This window comes from Megascapheus bottae, chromosome 20, assembly GCF_031878675.1.
Source record: "Megascapheus bottae isolate mThoBot1 chromosome 20, mThoBot2.hap1, whole genome shotgun sequence".
NCBI classification, from domain to species: domain Eukaryota; kingdom Metazoa; phylum Chordata; class Mammalia; order Rodentia; family Geomyidae; genus Megascapheus; species Megascapheus bottae.
In genome coordinates this window covers 38,836,086-38,853,211 of record NC_143528.1, presented here as the reverse complement: position 1 = coordinate 38,853,211, position 17,126 = coordinate 38,836,086, and the positions used below count along the sequence as shown (strand labels likewise).

Below are 17,126 nucleotides of genomic sequence, written 5' to 3'. Positions count from 1 at the left end.
ATTTCTTGCCTGGAGTGCTTATTTGGATCCAACCAGACCCTCCCCTGAGTTGCCACCCTCACCCTTGGGGGTGGTGAATCCTGAGACTCAGCCAGAGGCTTAGTCTGTCTTTCCACCCCTACCCCACAGAGCACCCCCTCTTAAATTACCGTGTGGGATGGTTTTATTGTGGGAAAATACACAATATAAAGTTTACCATCTTGACCACGTTAAAGGGTAGGGTTTGGTAGTGTTAAGTACATTCACATGGTTGTGCAGCCATCAGTATCACCCATCTCTAAAATTTGCATCCCCCCCAATCCCTCCATGCTCTGAAAACCCCCACTGAACTTTCTGTGTCTTTGAGAAATTTCACTCTTCTAGCTAGGTACCTCACAGAAGTGGAATCATATAGCAACTGTCCTTTTGTGACTGTAGATTTCACTAGACTAATGTCTTCAAGGTTCATCTGTGCTTAGCCTGTGTTGGAATTTCCTTCCTTTTATAGGCCACATGCAGCTCATTCCTTTCTCTGTCACTGGACACTGGTGGCTTGCATCTTCTGGTTACTGTGAATGCCTACTACTGCCCTGAATGTGGGTGTGCAATGATCTGTTTGTGTCTTTGCTCTCCATTCTTGGCAGTGATTGCCCAGAAAGAGAATTGCTTGTCTGTTGCATCTTTAAGCCAGATTACATTTCAGAGTCCAAGAGGACATTATGGCTGCCTACAAGACCTCTATCTTCAGAGAGAGGGGCTGAAGGAAGGCAGAAGAGAAAACCCAAAGCTATAAGGATAATCAATTTTAATTCTCCTGCGGGATCTCAGAAGTCATTACAGCTACAAGGGGACAGGAAGGAAATCTTGTTGGAAATTCCATCCTATTCTTGCATCAGAAAGCTGGGCATCCACTCGCTAGGCTGACGATGGCTCAAGGGGCCGCCTCAGATTCTCTCCTGCCTGGCCACTCACAGGTGCCAACCAATGACCAACACCAACCCTTCCCAGGCTTCACAGGGGACCCTCAAATAGGTTTCTGTTTTGCTGAGTCTGTCTTGGTTGCCGGCTATGGTCATCACTAGTGCGGTAGCTTAAACAGGAAGCACAGTTCTTTCAAGGTTCTACTGAGTAGAAGTCCCAAGCCACCATGTCCTCGGGGTGGCTTTCTGTGCGGGTTCTCTCTCCTTGGCCTGCAGATGGCCTTCTTCCTCCCGTGTCTTCACACAGTTGGCTCTTCTAGGTTCCCGTGTCTCCTTTTCTTGCAAGGACGTTCCTTGCTCAGGTTCTACGAGGGCCCTACTTCACTTTACCTTTGTCACTTCTCTAAAGACCTTACCTTCAAACCAAACATGGCTTACCTTTTCAGGTTGCGACTTTGACATAGGAATTTTGGAGAGACACAATTCAGCCTATGCTCATTTCCTCCTTTCGTTAAGGGATTATTTCAGATTGTTTTATATTACCTAGATTATCAGTGTACATTACAAAGAATGAGGCATGATTATACAGCTGTAAATAATGCTAGTTGTGTGTGTGTGTGTGTGTGTGTGTGTGTATGCATGTGAGCTTGCAAGTGCATGTGTGTGCTAGTATTCAGGCTTGAACTCTGGATCTGGGCACTGTCCCTGGGTCTTTTGGTCAAGGTTTGTGTTCCTCTACTTGAGCCACAGCTCCACTTCTAGTGTTATGTAGGGAATTGGAGATAAAGGGTCTCATGGACTTTCCTGCTTGGTCTGGCTTTGAACTGTGATCCTTAGAGCTCAGCCTCTTAAGTAGCTAGGATTACAGATATGAGCCACCGCCCCCTGGTGGTTGTTTTTAAACTGTATGTGTACATGTGCGAATACATTTACTTACTATTATACATTTCCCACGTGGATACATAAAAGCCTTCAGTTATCTTTGTGAGGAATATAGCAGAGACTGCCGAGTGGATGTGCCATGATTTTGTGAGTAATTCCTCATTCATGACTTCTCCAGGTTTCAAGCGCTACAAATCAACAGTACGATGAGTTTCTTTGCACTATAGCATTTCTTTTCTTTTGGATTCTTCCTTGGGGTGAATTCCCATGAGTGAGATTCTTTCACAAAGGATGCAAACACTTTTATGGCTCTTTAATCAAGCAAGATTGCTTTTCCAGGAGAATTTTGCACAGTCATCAGCAATGCATAAACGCACTGGTCTTTTCTGGAGTCTAGCCAGCATGATGTAGCATTACTTTTGAAGAGTTTCCTTTTGCACTGCAATATTTACTTGCTAAATATATAAAGTTTTTCACTTGGCTAAAAATTATAACATCTCTTAAGTGAACTGATCACTTAAGCCTTTTGGTTGTGGAAGATCAAGTCAGATGTATGTTTGGGGTGTGTGTGTGTGTGTGTGTGTGTGTGTGTGCGTGCGTGCGTGTGTGTGTGTGTGTGTGTGTGTGTGTGTGTGCATGCCTCTATTGAGACTTGAACTCAGGGCCTCATGTCTTATTTAGCTTTTCCCCTTAAGGTCAACATTCTACCACTTAAGGCATATCTGTACTCCAAGATTTTTTCTGGCTAACTGGAGATAAGTGTCTCATGAAGTTTTCTGCTGGACTGTCTTTGAACTGCAATCTCAGATCTCAGCCTCCTACGTGGCTAGGATTACAGGTGTGAGCCACCAATGCCCAGCTAGGTCACATATTATCCACCATACACTTGCAGCCATGGGACCCTGAGGGATATGGAGGAAGGCCTGGTTTTTCTTTCCTAAGGATCTCAACATTTGTATTGCATTTGTCATTTATTTTTGTGCCCAATCCACTGGTTTGCACATTAAACATCTCAATAAATTTTTATTACATGTAGTTCAACCCCAGATGACATGTTTATCTTCTCTATGGTTCTCAGAGACCCACGTTGCATTCCAAGGAATGTAGAATCAGAATCCAGTATGATTCTGAAACCCCAGAGGGAGAACTCAGCCTCATCACTGAATATCAACAAACACAAATCTGTGCTCTGCAGAAATGGAAAAGACTTGACTCTATGTTTTTCAACATCTTTAATAGACACATGATATTTGTAGCTCTTTATGGGACATAGTGTGAAATTTCAATTCATGTTCAACAATATTTTTTTTCCAGTCCTGGTCTCAAGGCTAGAGCTCTACCACCTGAGCTTCAGCACCACTTTCGGCTTTTTTCTATGTATGTGGTACCGCGGAATCGAACCCGGGTCTTTGTGCATGCTAGGCAAGCACTCTACCACTAGGCCAAACTCCCAGCCTCAACAATAATTTTTTAAAGCAACATTTTGGGTTTGGCACTTTTGCTCAGTATGAATAAGTGTGCAAAACAGCCCACCTACAGCTGCTGTGCTCAGAGTCACATTCATAGAGACACAGTGCAAAGAATAAGGGAGGTGACATCCCTCTTCAGCTCTGCGATGGATTAAGGGCTAGATAACTCCTTAGTATTTACCTTTTTTTTTGCCAGTCATGGGCTTGAGCTCAGGGCCTGAGCACTGTCCTTGGACTTTCTCAAGGTTAGAACTCTACCACTTGAGCCTCAGCACCATTTGTGGCTTTTTTTTTTTCTATGTATGTGGTACTGAGGAATCGAACCCAGGTCTTCGTGCATGCTAGGCAAGCACTCTACCACTAGGCCAAACTCCCAGCCCCAGTATTTACCTTTCTTGATGCCAGTCTAGATGGAGGCTGTATTAAATAGATATTCTTGGTATAGCAGTCACAGGGTCATTTCTAAGAATAAGAGGATGAGAAGCATAATGCAAGTTTGGGACAGCATCTAAGGGGTCCCTTCTCCCACTAACCCCTCAAGGCAGTGCAGCCCCAGCGCCATGCCACAGCACAGGGAAGGACACACAGGAGTAAACACATCCCTTCCTTGCCATGAGGCCCAGGACTGGGAATGGGGAGCAGGTGCCAGAACCCTCGCTGATGCGTCCAGGGGGAGACGCACTCTCCCCGAGGCCTGAGGCCTCTGCACCTGGGTCTGTATCAGGTACAACGGTGATTCAGGTGTAATCAGAGCACAGTTGCTGGGGAAGTCAAGTTCCAGAATCCATCTGCACAGCAAGGACAGGGGCAATTTCCTTCATGGTGAGAAAAGCAGTAGGTTCAGTGGGAGGGACTTCATTGGATACTGTCGTAGGAGGACTGGTGGTGACGAGGTCTTAGCAGACATTATTAATTCCATTTTTAGATAGAAAGGGAGACTCAGAAAGACAAAGTCCCTTTGTTGAAGATTATGTAATGGGTTGATGGCAGTTAGAACTTGAACCTAGGCCTTTAGAGTTTAACCTAATCATTTCTTTCTTTCTAATTTAGCAATTTCTAAAATCCCATCCAATTCTCAGAGTCTATGAAATTCTAAAATCTACTTCCTCACTTCACATACCCCCCTGAACTTCGCACAAAGCTGCTAGCTTTTGAAAAATTGTAAACATGAGATGCATGCTGTGATTTTATAGACTATGTTACACATTGTCATCAAAGCGTCTCTCTTTATAGAAACATTTTAATCCATCTAAAAGAATACTATGATTGATGATTGTCCTTGGCACAGTTTTATGTTACTCTTTCTCAATACTAAGTTTTTTAATAGTACTGGAGTTATCCAACCAACTAATAATGCAAAAATACTCTGGGGACTAATCAGTCCTCTCATGTAACTCTTTCTCTCGGTCTTCATGTTTTTAGTTGGAAAACTGCCTATTGCTAGAAATTGGTAGAGATGCTTAGAGAAGCTTTTTTTTCTTTTTCTTTTTTGTCAGTTGCGGGGTGTGATCTCTGGGCCTGGGTTCTTCAGCTCAAATATTCTACCACTTTGAGCCACAATACCACTTCCGATTTTCTGGTGGTTAACTGGAGATAAGAGTCTCACAGACTTCCTTGCCAGGATGGCTTTGAATGCTGATCCTCATGTCTCAGCCTCCTGAGTAGTTAGGATTACAGGCATAAGTCAAGAGCAAGAGGTGCTTTTGGTTTTATTGTTAGTGATGATTCACATGGATGCATGAATGCATGGGTGAGTGGATGGATGGGTAGATGCACGGGTGGATTCATGGATGGATGGGTGAATGTTAGGGGTTGATAGATGGATAAGTATGGGTGGATGGGTGGATTGATGGGTGGATGAGTGGGTAGATTTGTGGATGGATGGATGAGTAGGTAAGGGATGATGGATGGATGGGTAGATGGAACAATGGGTAGATTCATGTATGGATAGGTGAGTGGGTAGGGGATGAAGGAGAAGGGGGGTAAGTGATAGGACCTAACTCTGGTTTCTGGTGTACTAGAAAGAGAGATAAACTAGGTTTCAAGAACTCTGAATAGTAGCTCTGGTTCTGCCACCAACCATCTAGATGGCCTGGGCATTTTATATCTCCTTTCCCAGTCAGTTTCCTCATCTGGACGTAAGAAGTAGATGAGTATTAATCTCACTTTGTAGCTCAAAGTATGATTTTACTGTCTTGTGAGGCCAATTTTGGAGAAATTTGATTCCCAAACCTCATGTTTTGAAAAGAAACTTCATAAATGTCTGGATTCCTGGCAAGTCTGGCCTGGGTTGCTCACATGCTTATTAGTGAGAAGAATTTTCAGCCTCCTTAAAACACTTGACGACAGACCCAACAAGTGAAGAAAGATGGACCTGAGAAAATCTGCCAACATCACCCAACCAAAAGCCACGTGGAACTGGGGGTGTGGGGCAGGGGTGGAGAGATGTTGAGCTTCTTGAAAACAAGCACTCATGGAACAACTTGTCCAGAAAGATACAGAGAAACATGCTGGCTGCCCTTGCTGATTTCAGGATTTTAGCTTCTATGGGACTGGGTCCAGGAGGCAGCACAGGGACACCAGAGGAGTTTTACCCAGCCTCAGTGGGTTCCTGATAGAACAAGGCATGGAGACTGTACATGGGGAGGAGATGTGGAACAAAACATGAGCCCCGAGGAGAAGTCTCGGAAGAAGCAAGTGTAGGGGCCTGGAGTGTAACCTAGAGGTAAAGGGATTGCCTCGCATGCACAAAGGCATGGGTTCCATGCCTTGGTACCATGTACATAGAAAAGGCCAGAAGTGGTGCTGAGGCTCAACAGGTAGAGTGCTGGCCTTGAGGAAAGCTCAAAGACAGTGCTCAGGCTCTGAGTCCAAGCCCCAGGACTAAGGATCAGCTCAATAGCAGGCTTTTAATTATCACTCATCTTGACCCCATTTTCACAGCGGTCAGCAGGAAGTTATCAGAAAGTTTGTGTGCTCGGGCCACTGATAAGCAACTGTCTCTCCAGGATACGACGTATCCCGCCCTCTGTCTGGGGAGAAGGATAAACACATTGGTGTGGCTGCCTCCCTTTGAAGTTCATATGGGTGTCTGTGGCTGCCAGTTGGCAGCTACTCAGTGTGTGTGCAGGGCATCCTCCAGTCCACAGCTTCTCACCAGGGTGTCAGGGACAGGATCTGTTTGGAAACGATGGGTACCAGAGACGTGGCCTAACCACCACCCACCAGTGGAGAAGACAGCCTCCTCTGCTCGGGTGTTGGGCCTGGAATTGGCCATCTTTGTTGCTTACTGCGAGAGTCTCACCAGTCTCTGAGTTGACAAAGGTCAGTCTGGTAGGCAGGCAGGGATCATCCTGACACAGGAAGCTTGTGGCCTCCGGAGCTGAACAGGTGGGTGTCTAGACAGGTGGGTGTCCAGACTGCACTGCATTCAACAGTGCAAGCCATCTGTGCCAGGCAGAGTCCACGTGTCGACAGAGCCTGTTGTTGCGCTGGGCTTCAGCATCCTAGAGGCTGCCAGCAATCTGTCTGGACCAGCTCTGGTGTAGCAACACCCCCTGAAAGGTGCTACTTAGTCAAAAGGTGGCCTCCGTGGAGTGGGCTGGTCTGGTGAAAGGACGAGCTCTTGCTTTCTGGCTATGAGACTTCTTAGGAAAGGTTTGAATGGGCCCTGGTTAGCCATGTCAGGACTTTGCACGGCTCGGACACTGGATTGGGTTTCTGTCATCTAGGGTGAACTGGTAATTTCCCATTGAACAGCTGAAGAGACTGAGGCTAGGCACCTGCCTCCCACCTCTTGCTTCAGTGGCCCATGCCACTGCCGGCTCTGGAGGGAAGGGTAACAGGACAGTCTCCAGGGAGAATGAATCCTGATGGTCACACACAGGTGACAGCGGCCAGGACTCTCCCCTTGCCTCTATTGTCAGTCGCCAGCCCAGGTTTGTCTGATTTACAAGTTCTAAATTAGGGTTCCGAGGAACCCCTCTTTGGGTTTGGTTAACTTACTAGAGCCCCTCGCAGAACTTGGGGAAACATGATTACTGAGTATTCAAAAAGATATCACTAGTAGAGGCGAGGAGGTTCGCGGTACAGTGCAAGAAGGAATGGGCTAAAAGCTTGGGTGCCACCCTCCAGTTACCTAGAAGTACCCCCAAACCCAGCCCTTTCGGGGTGCACAGCATGATTCAGTGACTCGTCGGCCATTGGTCAAACCCATCTTTGGCAATCCCAATCCCACTGAGGAAGGGAAATGACGGCCAAAGGCCCATTTCACATAGCACAGGGACACACTGTAATTTACCCATTCCTTTATGGTGAATTCTTTTTGCGGCCATAGAGCATAAATACCGAAAGATTTCTCCATCTTTTGACTCCCCCCATCCCAACAGTCATTTCCCAGAAGCTGGATTAGTAGGTCACAAGGTGTAGACACTTTTATGACTCTCAGAAATCCCAGCCAAATAACTTCCCCAAAATTACACACACATTTATATTTACATTAGAGAGTTAAAAGCATCCCTCCCCCACCACCCTCAAGTCTCTCTATTTGGTGTCTTGAAAGAATACATTCTGTCTTCTAGCCTAAAAGATCAGTTCTCAAACCCCAAGAGAACACAGGAATTCAGAGCCCACATCCAGGAAGGACAGCAGTGTGCAGATACCTTCAGGCCCAGTTTCACAACTGGCAGGACCTGGTATACAGCAAACACGCAAGGTTCTTTGTCCGTAGACAAAGGTTCCAGAGGGGGCCGGTGGACACTAAGCCAGGCTCAGGCCTGTGTGCTGGCACTGTTAAGACCAGGAGGGGCATCTCAGGGGCAGGATGGCCTTGAGTGAGGGACTGGATGGCTCTATTTGGTTTAGGTGTGTGTGCACATACACATACCTCACTTGCAACACAAGGTGTGTGTGTCTGGGGGAAACCGCTGGCCGCTCAGATCGCATCCGAAGCACCTCGACTTAGCCCACAGATGAGGATGTGGGCAGGGTGTGATGGGAAGGCTGTGCTCCAGTGAGAAGTTTGCATGAAGCGAGTGTGGGCAAATCACTCCTCCCTGCCTCGGCCTGAAGCAGATGCCCGAGGGTAATCTTACATGATCAGGAAATCTACCTTCCTACACTCTACTTAGGATCTCGCAGTTAATACTATGTGAGAATCTGACATTCAGTTTCTATCTGATTCCTACCAAGTCCCCTGACCCCAGGGTGGTCAAGTTCCTCCTGGGAGCTCACGACCTTCAAAACCTATTCCATGCATGCCCAGGACTGTGACAAAGTCTGTTCTCTATCGCCTAATCTTTTAGCAGGTGCAAAATTATTCCGGGTCGGGACTCTGGTGTTGTTTGTGCATGTGTGTGTATGTACTGGGCTGAGACTTGAACTCAGACCCGCACACTGTCACTTGGCTTTTTCACTCAGGCTGGTACAATACCACTTGAGCCACTGCTTCAGGCCAAACTTCAAAGTTCTGGAGCCAGTCTCCTGGCATTGTGACCCGAAGAGTTACTTCATCTCCATGTCCCCATTTTCAAATGAGGACAATAATGCCACTTGAAGGACTCATTCTGACCTTATAGGGTTGTGCGGAGACTTGTATTAGCGAGGAAGGCTCTGAGGACAGTGATTGGTGCACGATGAGGACAGAAGAAATGCCAGCTGTTATACTGACGCTATCATTTATTCCCCCTTTGTGAAAGTATAAAAGTTAAAGAATAATTAAATCACGTTGAAAGTAGAAACACCAAAAAGAACTACTCATGAATAGATGACTAGAATAACAGCATTTGGAGACTCAATTAAATTGAGATAATCCAAAAAAAAAAAAAGTAGAAACACCAGGCAAAGAGATAAATGAATTGTTTGCATACACATGAATTAAGAGAGTCACACTCAAGAGCTGTTCTGTGCTGTGGACAGCAGACATCTGGAAGGAATTACAGGGGTGGGGAGGGGTGGGGTATGAGCAGAGAACACTGGGGACTGTTGGCGGGTGATAATTCACTCTGCAGTGCATACGTGATCCCAAAGGAAAGAGGCTGCTCTAGGCCCAGAGAGCACGAGAGGAGACCCCAAGAATACTTACCTTCAAATAGAGATCTGACCAGCCCAGGGACCGACACTGGTGTCATTAAATAGAATTACACTAACAATTAGGTACAATGTTCTATCTATGAAAATGAACACTAGCAAAGGCAATGCTCACACCTGCCATCCTAGCCACTCAGGGGGCTGAGATCTAAGGATCATGGTTTGAAGCCAGCCCTGGCAGAAAAGTCCATGAAACCTTTATCTTCAATTACCTGACTAAACACCACAAGTGGAGCACTGGCTCAAATGGTAGAGTATTGGCCTAGAGTGAAAAAAATAAGCAAGGGTAAGAGGCCAGTTCAAGCCCTAGTACTGGCACACAAGTATGTGCACATGTGCGCACACACACACACACACACACACACACACACACACACACGCTAGGAAATAATCCTAGGAAACTTGTAACACTAGATGAAATGAAGATGGATTGAAATGGGCACCGTTAAAATCTGCCATATAAATTAGGATAATTTGAAGGAAGTAATTTGGCTGGGAATTTTTAGTTGTAAAAATGTCAACACCTATGACCTACTAACCCAGCTTCTTGGAATTTATTGCTAGGAAAAACTTGTAAATAAAGAAAGAAACATTTCAGTATGTATTCACAATGTTTGAAAACGATTCCAAGAGTGGGTCAATTATAGTGTGTTCCCTTGAGGGACACTTATACAGTCATCAAAATTATAGAAGACAGCGAGAAGGATGGGGGAAATGCTTGCAAAATAATTATAAGATTAGGTGGAGAAAGAAAAAATCCAGAAATCAAATTGCAAAGACTGGATGGATCTAGAGAAAGACAATGAAAAGGAATCCAGTGCTCTCTGTTGGGAGGCTGTAGATGTGTCGAGGAATTTTTCTTTCTTTGATGTGGACTTCCACTGAGTGAGTGGGTAAAGAGCTACAGTCAAGGAGCCCTAGACCATCTGGCAAGGAAGACTGACTGTCAGCAGGACACAGTTTCAGCCCCATTTCCTGGACAGAGATAAGGGTCCAAGGGCTGGCAGTTGCTGAAGGATGGATTGAATTCCAAGGATGCAGAGGACCAAAGCCCTAGGACCCTTTGATGAGCACTGGAGGGATGAATAGGAGCTGAGGAAAGGACAGCCCAGGAAGGGAGCATCTTCAAGGAGAGATTGGCAAACCGGAATGTGTGCAGAAAATGGCCATTCGGAATGGATAGAATGAATGAGAGAACTGCACGTTGAAACCAGAACAAGTTATCGTGGAGCGTGGATATGAGAAGTGTCTTATGAAATTCTGAAGGGCTCTCTTAGAAAAAAATAGCAAGTTGCTAGCTCTCTGTTCTACCAAAGATAGGTTCCCTTGGATGGAAACTCCAGGGAGCCCCATTTCAAGTTGGAACCAGAAGCACAACATTCAGAAAGTGACAGCTAAGTGGCTGTAGAGAGACTGATGAAAGCAGTATCAGGGTGATCACATGTCCTTCTGGGGTTAAAACTCTAGGTGGGAAGAAGCAGTGACCCCAAGGCCCCACCCAGTTCTCTGACCCTCAGAACCTCATCTGGAGTGACTTAGGTCTTCCAGGGGGGCTGTGTGTGTCCAGAGGCCTCACTGCTAGACTATAGCCTCTTCACGTGAATCCTAGCCACCCTTTGTCCCTGGGGGTGAAGTTCAGCAAGAGGACTAATTCTGTCCAAATTTTCTCACTGTTTTAACAAGCTTTGGTTCCAAGATTGCCAAGACAGAATTCTGAGTCTCATCTCCTCCTGCCTCTAGCACAACTTACCCATCCCACTCACCCTCCTTCCCACCCCTGATACTGGCTGGACTTTCTTAGTGTACAGAACCAGGGAGAGAAGCAAATGTCACTGGATGTGATAGCACCTGCACAGGTGGTGCAGGGCCCCATCTCCCAGGCCACACGGGGTACCTGACTCTAGGCCTTAGTGTCACGAAGCAGCTGTTTTATAACCAAGGAAAGGAACTCATTCCAAGAGGCAAGGGTGGGGAGTCACTGGATGGCTTGTTTGCTAAAGAAAATAGGAGACAAAGGAGAATGGGAGGAGGAAGTTTCCATCTGCTTGGAGGGGCCAGGCTGCAGCAGGACGGAAGGACATTCAACTCCAGAGGCCATGGAATAAGCACTTGTGGTCTTGACTGGGGTTGTGATGATTCCCAGAGTTCTTTTATACATTTTCACACCATGGCAGGTGCCTACTGCTTAAAGCTGAGGATTCATAGCATTCGGTATCTCTGTATGTGTGTGTGTGTGTGTGTGTGTGTGTGTGTGTGTGTGTGTGTGTGTGTGTGTGCAAGTATGTACTAATTCTGGGGCTTGAACTCAGGGCCTGGGCTCTGTCCTTTAGCTTTTCTCACTCAAGGCTGTTGCTTTACCACTTGAGACACAGCTCCACTTCCAGCTCTTTGGTGAGATAGGGTTAAGAATCTCCTAGTCTTTCCTGCCTGGGCTGGTTTTGAACTGAGATCCTCAGATCTCAGCTCCCTGAGTAGCTAGGGTTACAGGTGTGAGCCATGGAAACCCACCCAAGCATCCAGGGTCTTACTTTAAACCACACAAAACAGTCCGTGCCCAACCACTTCCAACATACAAAATGGTGGTCGCATGTGGACCACTGAACCTTGACTGACGAGACTCGACAGATCAATGTGGCAGATCAACTTGTCTGTACCTTGGAATTACTGAGGGGTCTGCAAACCCTCCGTCATATTCCAGACCAATCCAGGCACAATTTTCACAGGCAGTCTGGAGCTGTGGCTTGAGTGGTAGAGTGCCTGCCAGGTGAAACACCTTTCCAGGTGATGCTACTGTGTGGGCAGATTTGGGGTCTAGTGGCTTTAGTTAGCACAGAGTCTGGGATCTACTGAAGCAGCCAAGCTGACCACCTCTGCTCCGCATTCACTCGGCATTTATTGAGTGCCTACTGCACGCCAGGTTTGCCTGGCCCTCTCTCCTCCAGGGCTCACTTCTCTCTCTCTCTCTCCACCCGCCCCACCCCATCCCTGCAGTGTCCAGGCCCCGCAGCCACCCCGATGACCTGAAGGCGCTGACTCGCCACGTGAACCGGCTCAACGAGAGCTTCCGGGACTTGCAGCTGCGGCTGCTGCAGGCCCCACTGCAGGCGGACCTCGCAGAGCAAGTGTGGAGCGCACAGGAGGCGCTGCAGAACCAATCGGAGGCGCTGCAGCTGCTGGCGGGCTCGGTGCAGCGGCTGGAGGGCGCGCTGTGGGCTCTGCGCTCCAGGGCTGCGCAGGCTGAGCAGGCGGTGGCCCTGCTGAGGGACCGCACGGGCCAGCAGGGAGACTGGGCGCAGCTAGAGCTGTACCAGCTGCAGGTGGACAGCAACCGCAGCCAGCTGCTGCTGCGGCGCCACGCGGGCCTGCTGGACGGGCTGGCGCACAGGGTGGGCGTCCTGGGCGAGGAGCTGGCCGAGGTGGGGGGCGCACTGCACGGCCTCAACCGCAGCCTGTCCTACGACGTGGCCCTGCACGGCACGCAGCTGCAGGACCTGCAGGTGCTGCTGAACAACGCCAGCGAGGACGCGCGCCGCATGCGCCTGGGACACCTGGACCTGGAGCTGCAGCTCAAGCAGGAGCTGGCCATGCTCAACGTGGTGACGGAGGACCTGCGCCTCAAGGACTGGGAGCACTCCATCGCCCTCAGGAACATCTCCCTGGCCAAAGGTGAGACGACCGGCAAAGGTGCAGGGCCCCAGGATGCTGCCTCCTGGCTGCTCCCTCTCCCGTCCTCCCAAGGCCCCAGGGAGCCCCCTTCTCCAAGTGACAGCCCGTACATACCATGTACCGGGGCACTCTGGAATTTTCCGGCCACTCCCAGGCTCTTGAAAGAAACCTTCTAAATTAGAGAATGGACTCTATGTTTCACCTTGTATGGCAAGCTAGGGATGCGTAGTCAGAGCTTGGCTAGACCCTGTGCAGGCTCCAAGATCTTAGAGGTCTGGGAAGAGAGGCTGTTGTGTTGCAGTTTAGGCAGGAGGTGAGAGGGGAATCCTTCTGTGTTGTGTATTCTGTCGATGGAGCACCACGGACTGGAGAGTCCCTAAGTCTGTGGGCCGGAATGTAAGCTTTCTAGAATCCCAGGACTCTAGAGTGGGAAGAGATGGTTGAAACCATCGACTCTAATCCTCCTGTTTTGTGGTTGAGACCATAGACTCTGGGCAGGGAATTGACTTGTTCAAGTTGTACGGCTGAGGCATTTGCCAGCTGGAAGGAGAGCATGCATCTCTTCATTAACGAAACCAACTTTCAAAATAGATTTATCTGGAAGCCGATTTTTTTTTCCCCAAGAAAAAAACCACCATCTAGTAGAGCAGAGTGTCTCGTGTAACACATACATGGACAGGATGGCCGTCTGGGATTGGGTCTTAGATTCCACGCTTCTACTTTGGAACTTGGATTTCTACTTTCTAGGCATTGTGGGAGTCTGTGAAGGGAGCCATGTGAAAAACAGCACTTCTGCTCTCCAAAGGATTGGAAGAGAGGCCCGAGCCGATTGTGTGGCCCTCTGCCCTCTCCCCTTCCACATCTGAAATGGGGAGGGAACAGAATGAAAACAAACTACTGTACCAGCCTGCCCCCACCACCTTTGCCCTTGAGGCCCCGGGACCACAGCCAGACTGTCCTGATATCGTCCGGGATCAGCCTCTCCCTGGCTGTGAGATGTTGCTGGCGGTTCTGTCCTGTTGCTTGCTTGAGGGCAGAGCAGTGCCTCCGACGAGGAAAGGGAGAGAGCTGTCTACAGGAATAGATGTCTGGGTCCCGGGAACTGGAAGTGTAGCCGTCAACTCTGGGCCTCCACCCTTGGTCAGCTTCCCTGGGGTTGGCCTGATTTCAGGGGTGGCGTTTGTGTTTATTTGGGTCACTGTACTGCAGGCTGTGGCTGGCTCATCAGCTGTCCCGGCCATTTGTTCTGGGTGGGGTCACTCCTCCAATCCAAGCTCACATCAGTCCCCCTCCCCATCCTCATTCTGGGATTGGGAGAGGGAGAAGAACTTGCCTCTCCCTTTATTGGCTGGTCTCCAGGATGACCCCGTCTCCCAGTACTCAGACACGGGTCTTAATCTAGTTAGAAGATATCATCCTCCTAATTCTTACTGTGACCCAGGGTTGTGTGGGATGCAGGGCCAGAGAGGTGGCTCCAGTGTACAGACAGGCCTGGCCATGTGGGGACCACAGCCTGAGGTGTGTGACACACCCCATGTGTGCACAGAGGCTAGACCTGGCCTCAGGGCAGGCTTAAGATTCCCGTTAGGGAGCCATCTCCCAGGGTCCCTGTGGGGTTTGAGTACTCTACCATTGCTATGCTAAGACATTCAGGGGCGAGAGGGGAGACATGAGGGTGACTTTGGGCTCAGAGGAACTAAAGAGGCTCTGGCCAATGTGTGAGGACACTGGGAGGGAGGAGACAGTTTCAGGAAGCCTCGAGTCCACAGTACAAGGTCAGGGTGGACTGGAAAACTGCAGGGTCCATGAGAGGCAGCCGCTGCCCACAGCGCTGAGAGATCCAGGCATCCACGTATATTTGCTTGTTTCCATATTTTGGGGACATTCATCAGAAAGCTGTGTACCACAGTAGGTTGGAGAGAGAGACTGGATTCAAAGGATCTTTAGAAAGCAGGGGTGTGGCAGACTGAGGAAGGAGGCCAGGACATGAAAAGGGCCTTCTGGCACAGCCTTCCGTGATAGTGTGTGCATGGTGGGAAAGATGACGAGGGAAAGGGAAGAGCAGTGAAAGCAGGTTTGAGATTCCTAGCATGGATTCCTGAGAAAATAACAGCTCCGTCACATAACAAGCCCATCCCCACTGCACCACCAGAGGTAGCCACAGTGATTTCAGAAGCTCACAGCAGTTCCGGGGTGCCTGGCCGCAGACTCATCTCAACTGATATGTGACTAAGGCCTGGAAATAAATACACACCTTCACTGTGTGCCTCTGCTTCTTCCTGATAATCTCAGCTGAGGCCTCCAATAACCTTTTACATATATATACATACATATATATACATATATATATGATGATTTTTAGACCATCCCCTAACTGGGTAAACCACCCAAGGATGGCAGAGTAGCTCCAGATGTACCTTCAACTAATGCTAAGCATTAATCTAACAGTTCTGATGAAGAAGCTTCAGGAAAAGCAGGTTGCAGCGAGCCAGCGTCACCTTGCCTCTGAAGGTTGCCAGGTCCTATGGGTTCCCTTCCTCCTTACTTTGGAGCATTAGGGGGGAAAAAATCTTTCCCTCCTTCTCATAGACCAGGACCTGAGCTCAAGAAGAGACATGCCCTAGATCTGTGTTAATTTGCTTTCTGTCTCTGGGGCAAAACACTAGAGATAGTCAGCTTAGAAAAAGAGATTTATTTTGTCTGAGTTTTTGAAGTTTTGGTCTGCAGTTTGTTGGCCAAATTACATTACTAGAAGAAAATGTATCCAAGAAGAGAGAGAGAGAGAGAGAGAGAGAGAGAGAGAGAGAGAGAGAGAGAGAGAGAGAGAGAGAGAGAGAGAGAGGGAGAGGGGGGGAATGTGTGTCAGAGTGGCACTATCTCTTTGAATCCATGCCCTCCATGCTCTGACTCCCTCCATCTGGCCTCCGCCCCTCACCACTCTTACCATCTCCTGTGATCTAAATACTGGGATCAAAAAGGCCAAGCTTTGCTTTGCTTTCCTTCTCAAATCTTCAACGCTTGGTGTGACTTGTGAATTTTTAAAAATATTTAGCACCTCTTTTTTCCTTGTGCCTGCACCATTGAATTATGAGCAACCTGTCAACATTAGTTAAGGGCTGAAGACAGTGCCAACTTTTGGAAAGTATTGGTACATCTTGATCCTGGCAGCCTGGCTGTTTAGTATGATTGCATAGACTCATTCATTTATCAAGTATGCATTGTGCAAGACACAGACACTGTCATGGCGCTGCTTGCGTTTTCTAAAGGTTGCCCCTGCAATACCACGGAGGGTGGCCCAAACTACCAGACGTTTATTTTCAGTCCCAAACTGAGGTGTCCACAGGATCCTGTCTCCCTGAGGTCATGGTGGCTGGTCCTTTCTTGTCTTTCTAACTTCCCTGACATCCTCGGCTTGTGGAAACATCACTCGCATCTCTGCCTGTGTCGTCACACTGGGTTTGTGTAGCTCTGGCACCATTTACTTTTCTTTTGAGAATGCCAGTCATTGGACTGGGGCTCACCACATTCCAATATGACCTCACTGTAATTAATCACAACTATAAAGACCCCTTTCCTAGTAAGAGCGAGGAGGGTCCGGGGAAGGGACATGGGTGGAAACCCATGTTGCTAGTACAACAGAGTTTAGGTATTTTTCTGATTCCCTAGTTTCTTGCCATACACATTAGGAGGTGAGCACTTGCAATCTGAGTGTCCACAGCAGGTTCAAGGGGGAAAAAGATTCAGGTGGACACTTGATCAGGAAAGCAGGAGTATGTTCATCGTGATTACAGAGCATCAGGTAATGCTAGGCCCCTGTGTTCACATGGGTCCTTCCCACTTCACGAGGAATAATGGGCCGAGAAGGCTCACCAGGATGGTGACAATGAGCCTTCCTAGGCTGGTAGCCACAAGATGTTGGAAGGCTGGTGTCCTGGGCTCCATGACGGCTGGTAGGGAGGTTCTGTAGGTATGGCAGAAAGAGACAAAGAGTGGGTGCCAAGCAGACCTAGACTGATCACAGCTCCGCACCCACCAGCTGGCGGTGTGGCCTCAGACAAGTAAACCTCAGCAGAGGGTGGTGATGAGGACTGAACCCGCTCACGTACACAGGAATCCCTGCCAC

The 17,126-nt window shown here is 48.3% G+C and overlaps 1 protein-coding gene across 2 annotated transcripts in view; it reads left to right on the top strand.

Annotated features, from left to right (window-relative positions):
• The window catches only part of Scara5 (scavenger receptor class A member 5), a 65,937-nt gene that overhangs the window by 25,840 nt on the left and 22,971 nt on the right, over nucleotides 1-17,126 (top strand). For both annotated transcript variants that reach the window (XM_090353657.1, XM_090353656.1), the window contains exon 4: nucleotides 12,329-13,003. In XM_090353657.1, coding sequence (XP_090209783.1) covers nucleotides 12,329-13,003 — 675 coding nt within the window. The remainder of the gene's footprint in view (nucleotides 1-12,328; nucleotides 13,004-17,126) is intronic.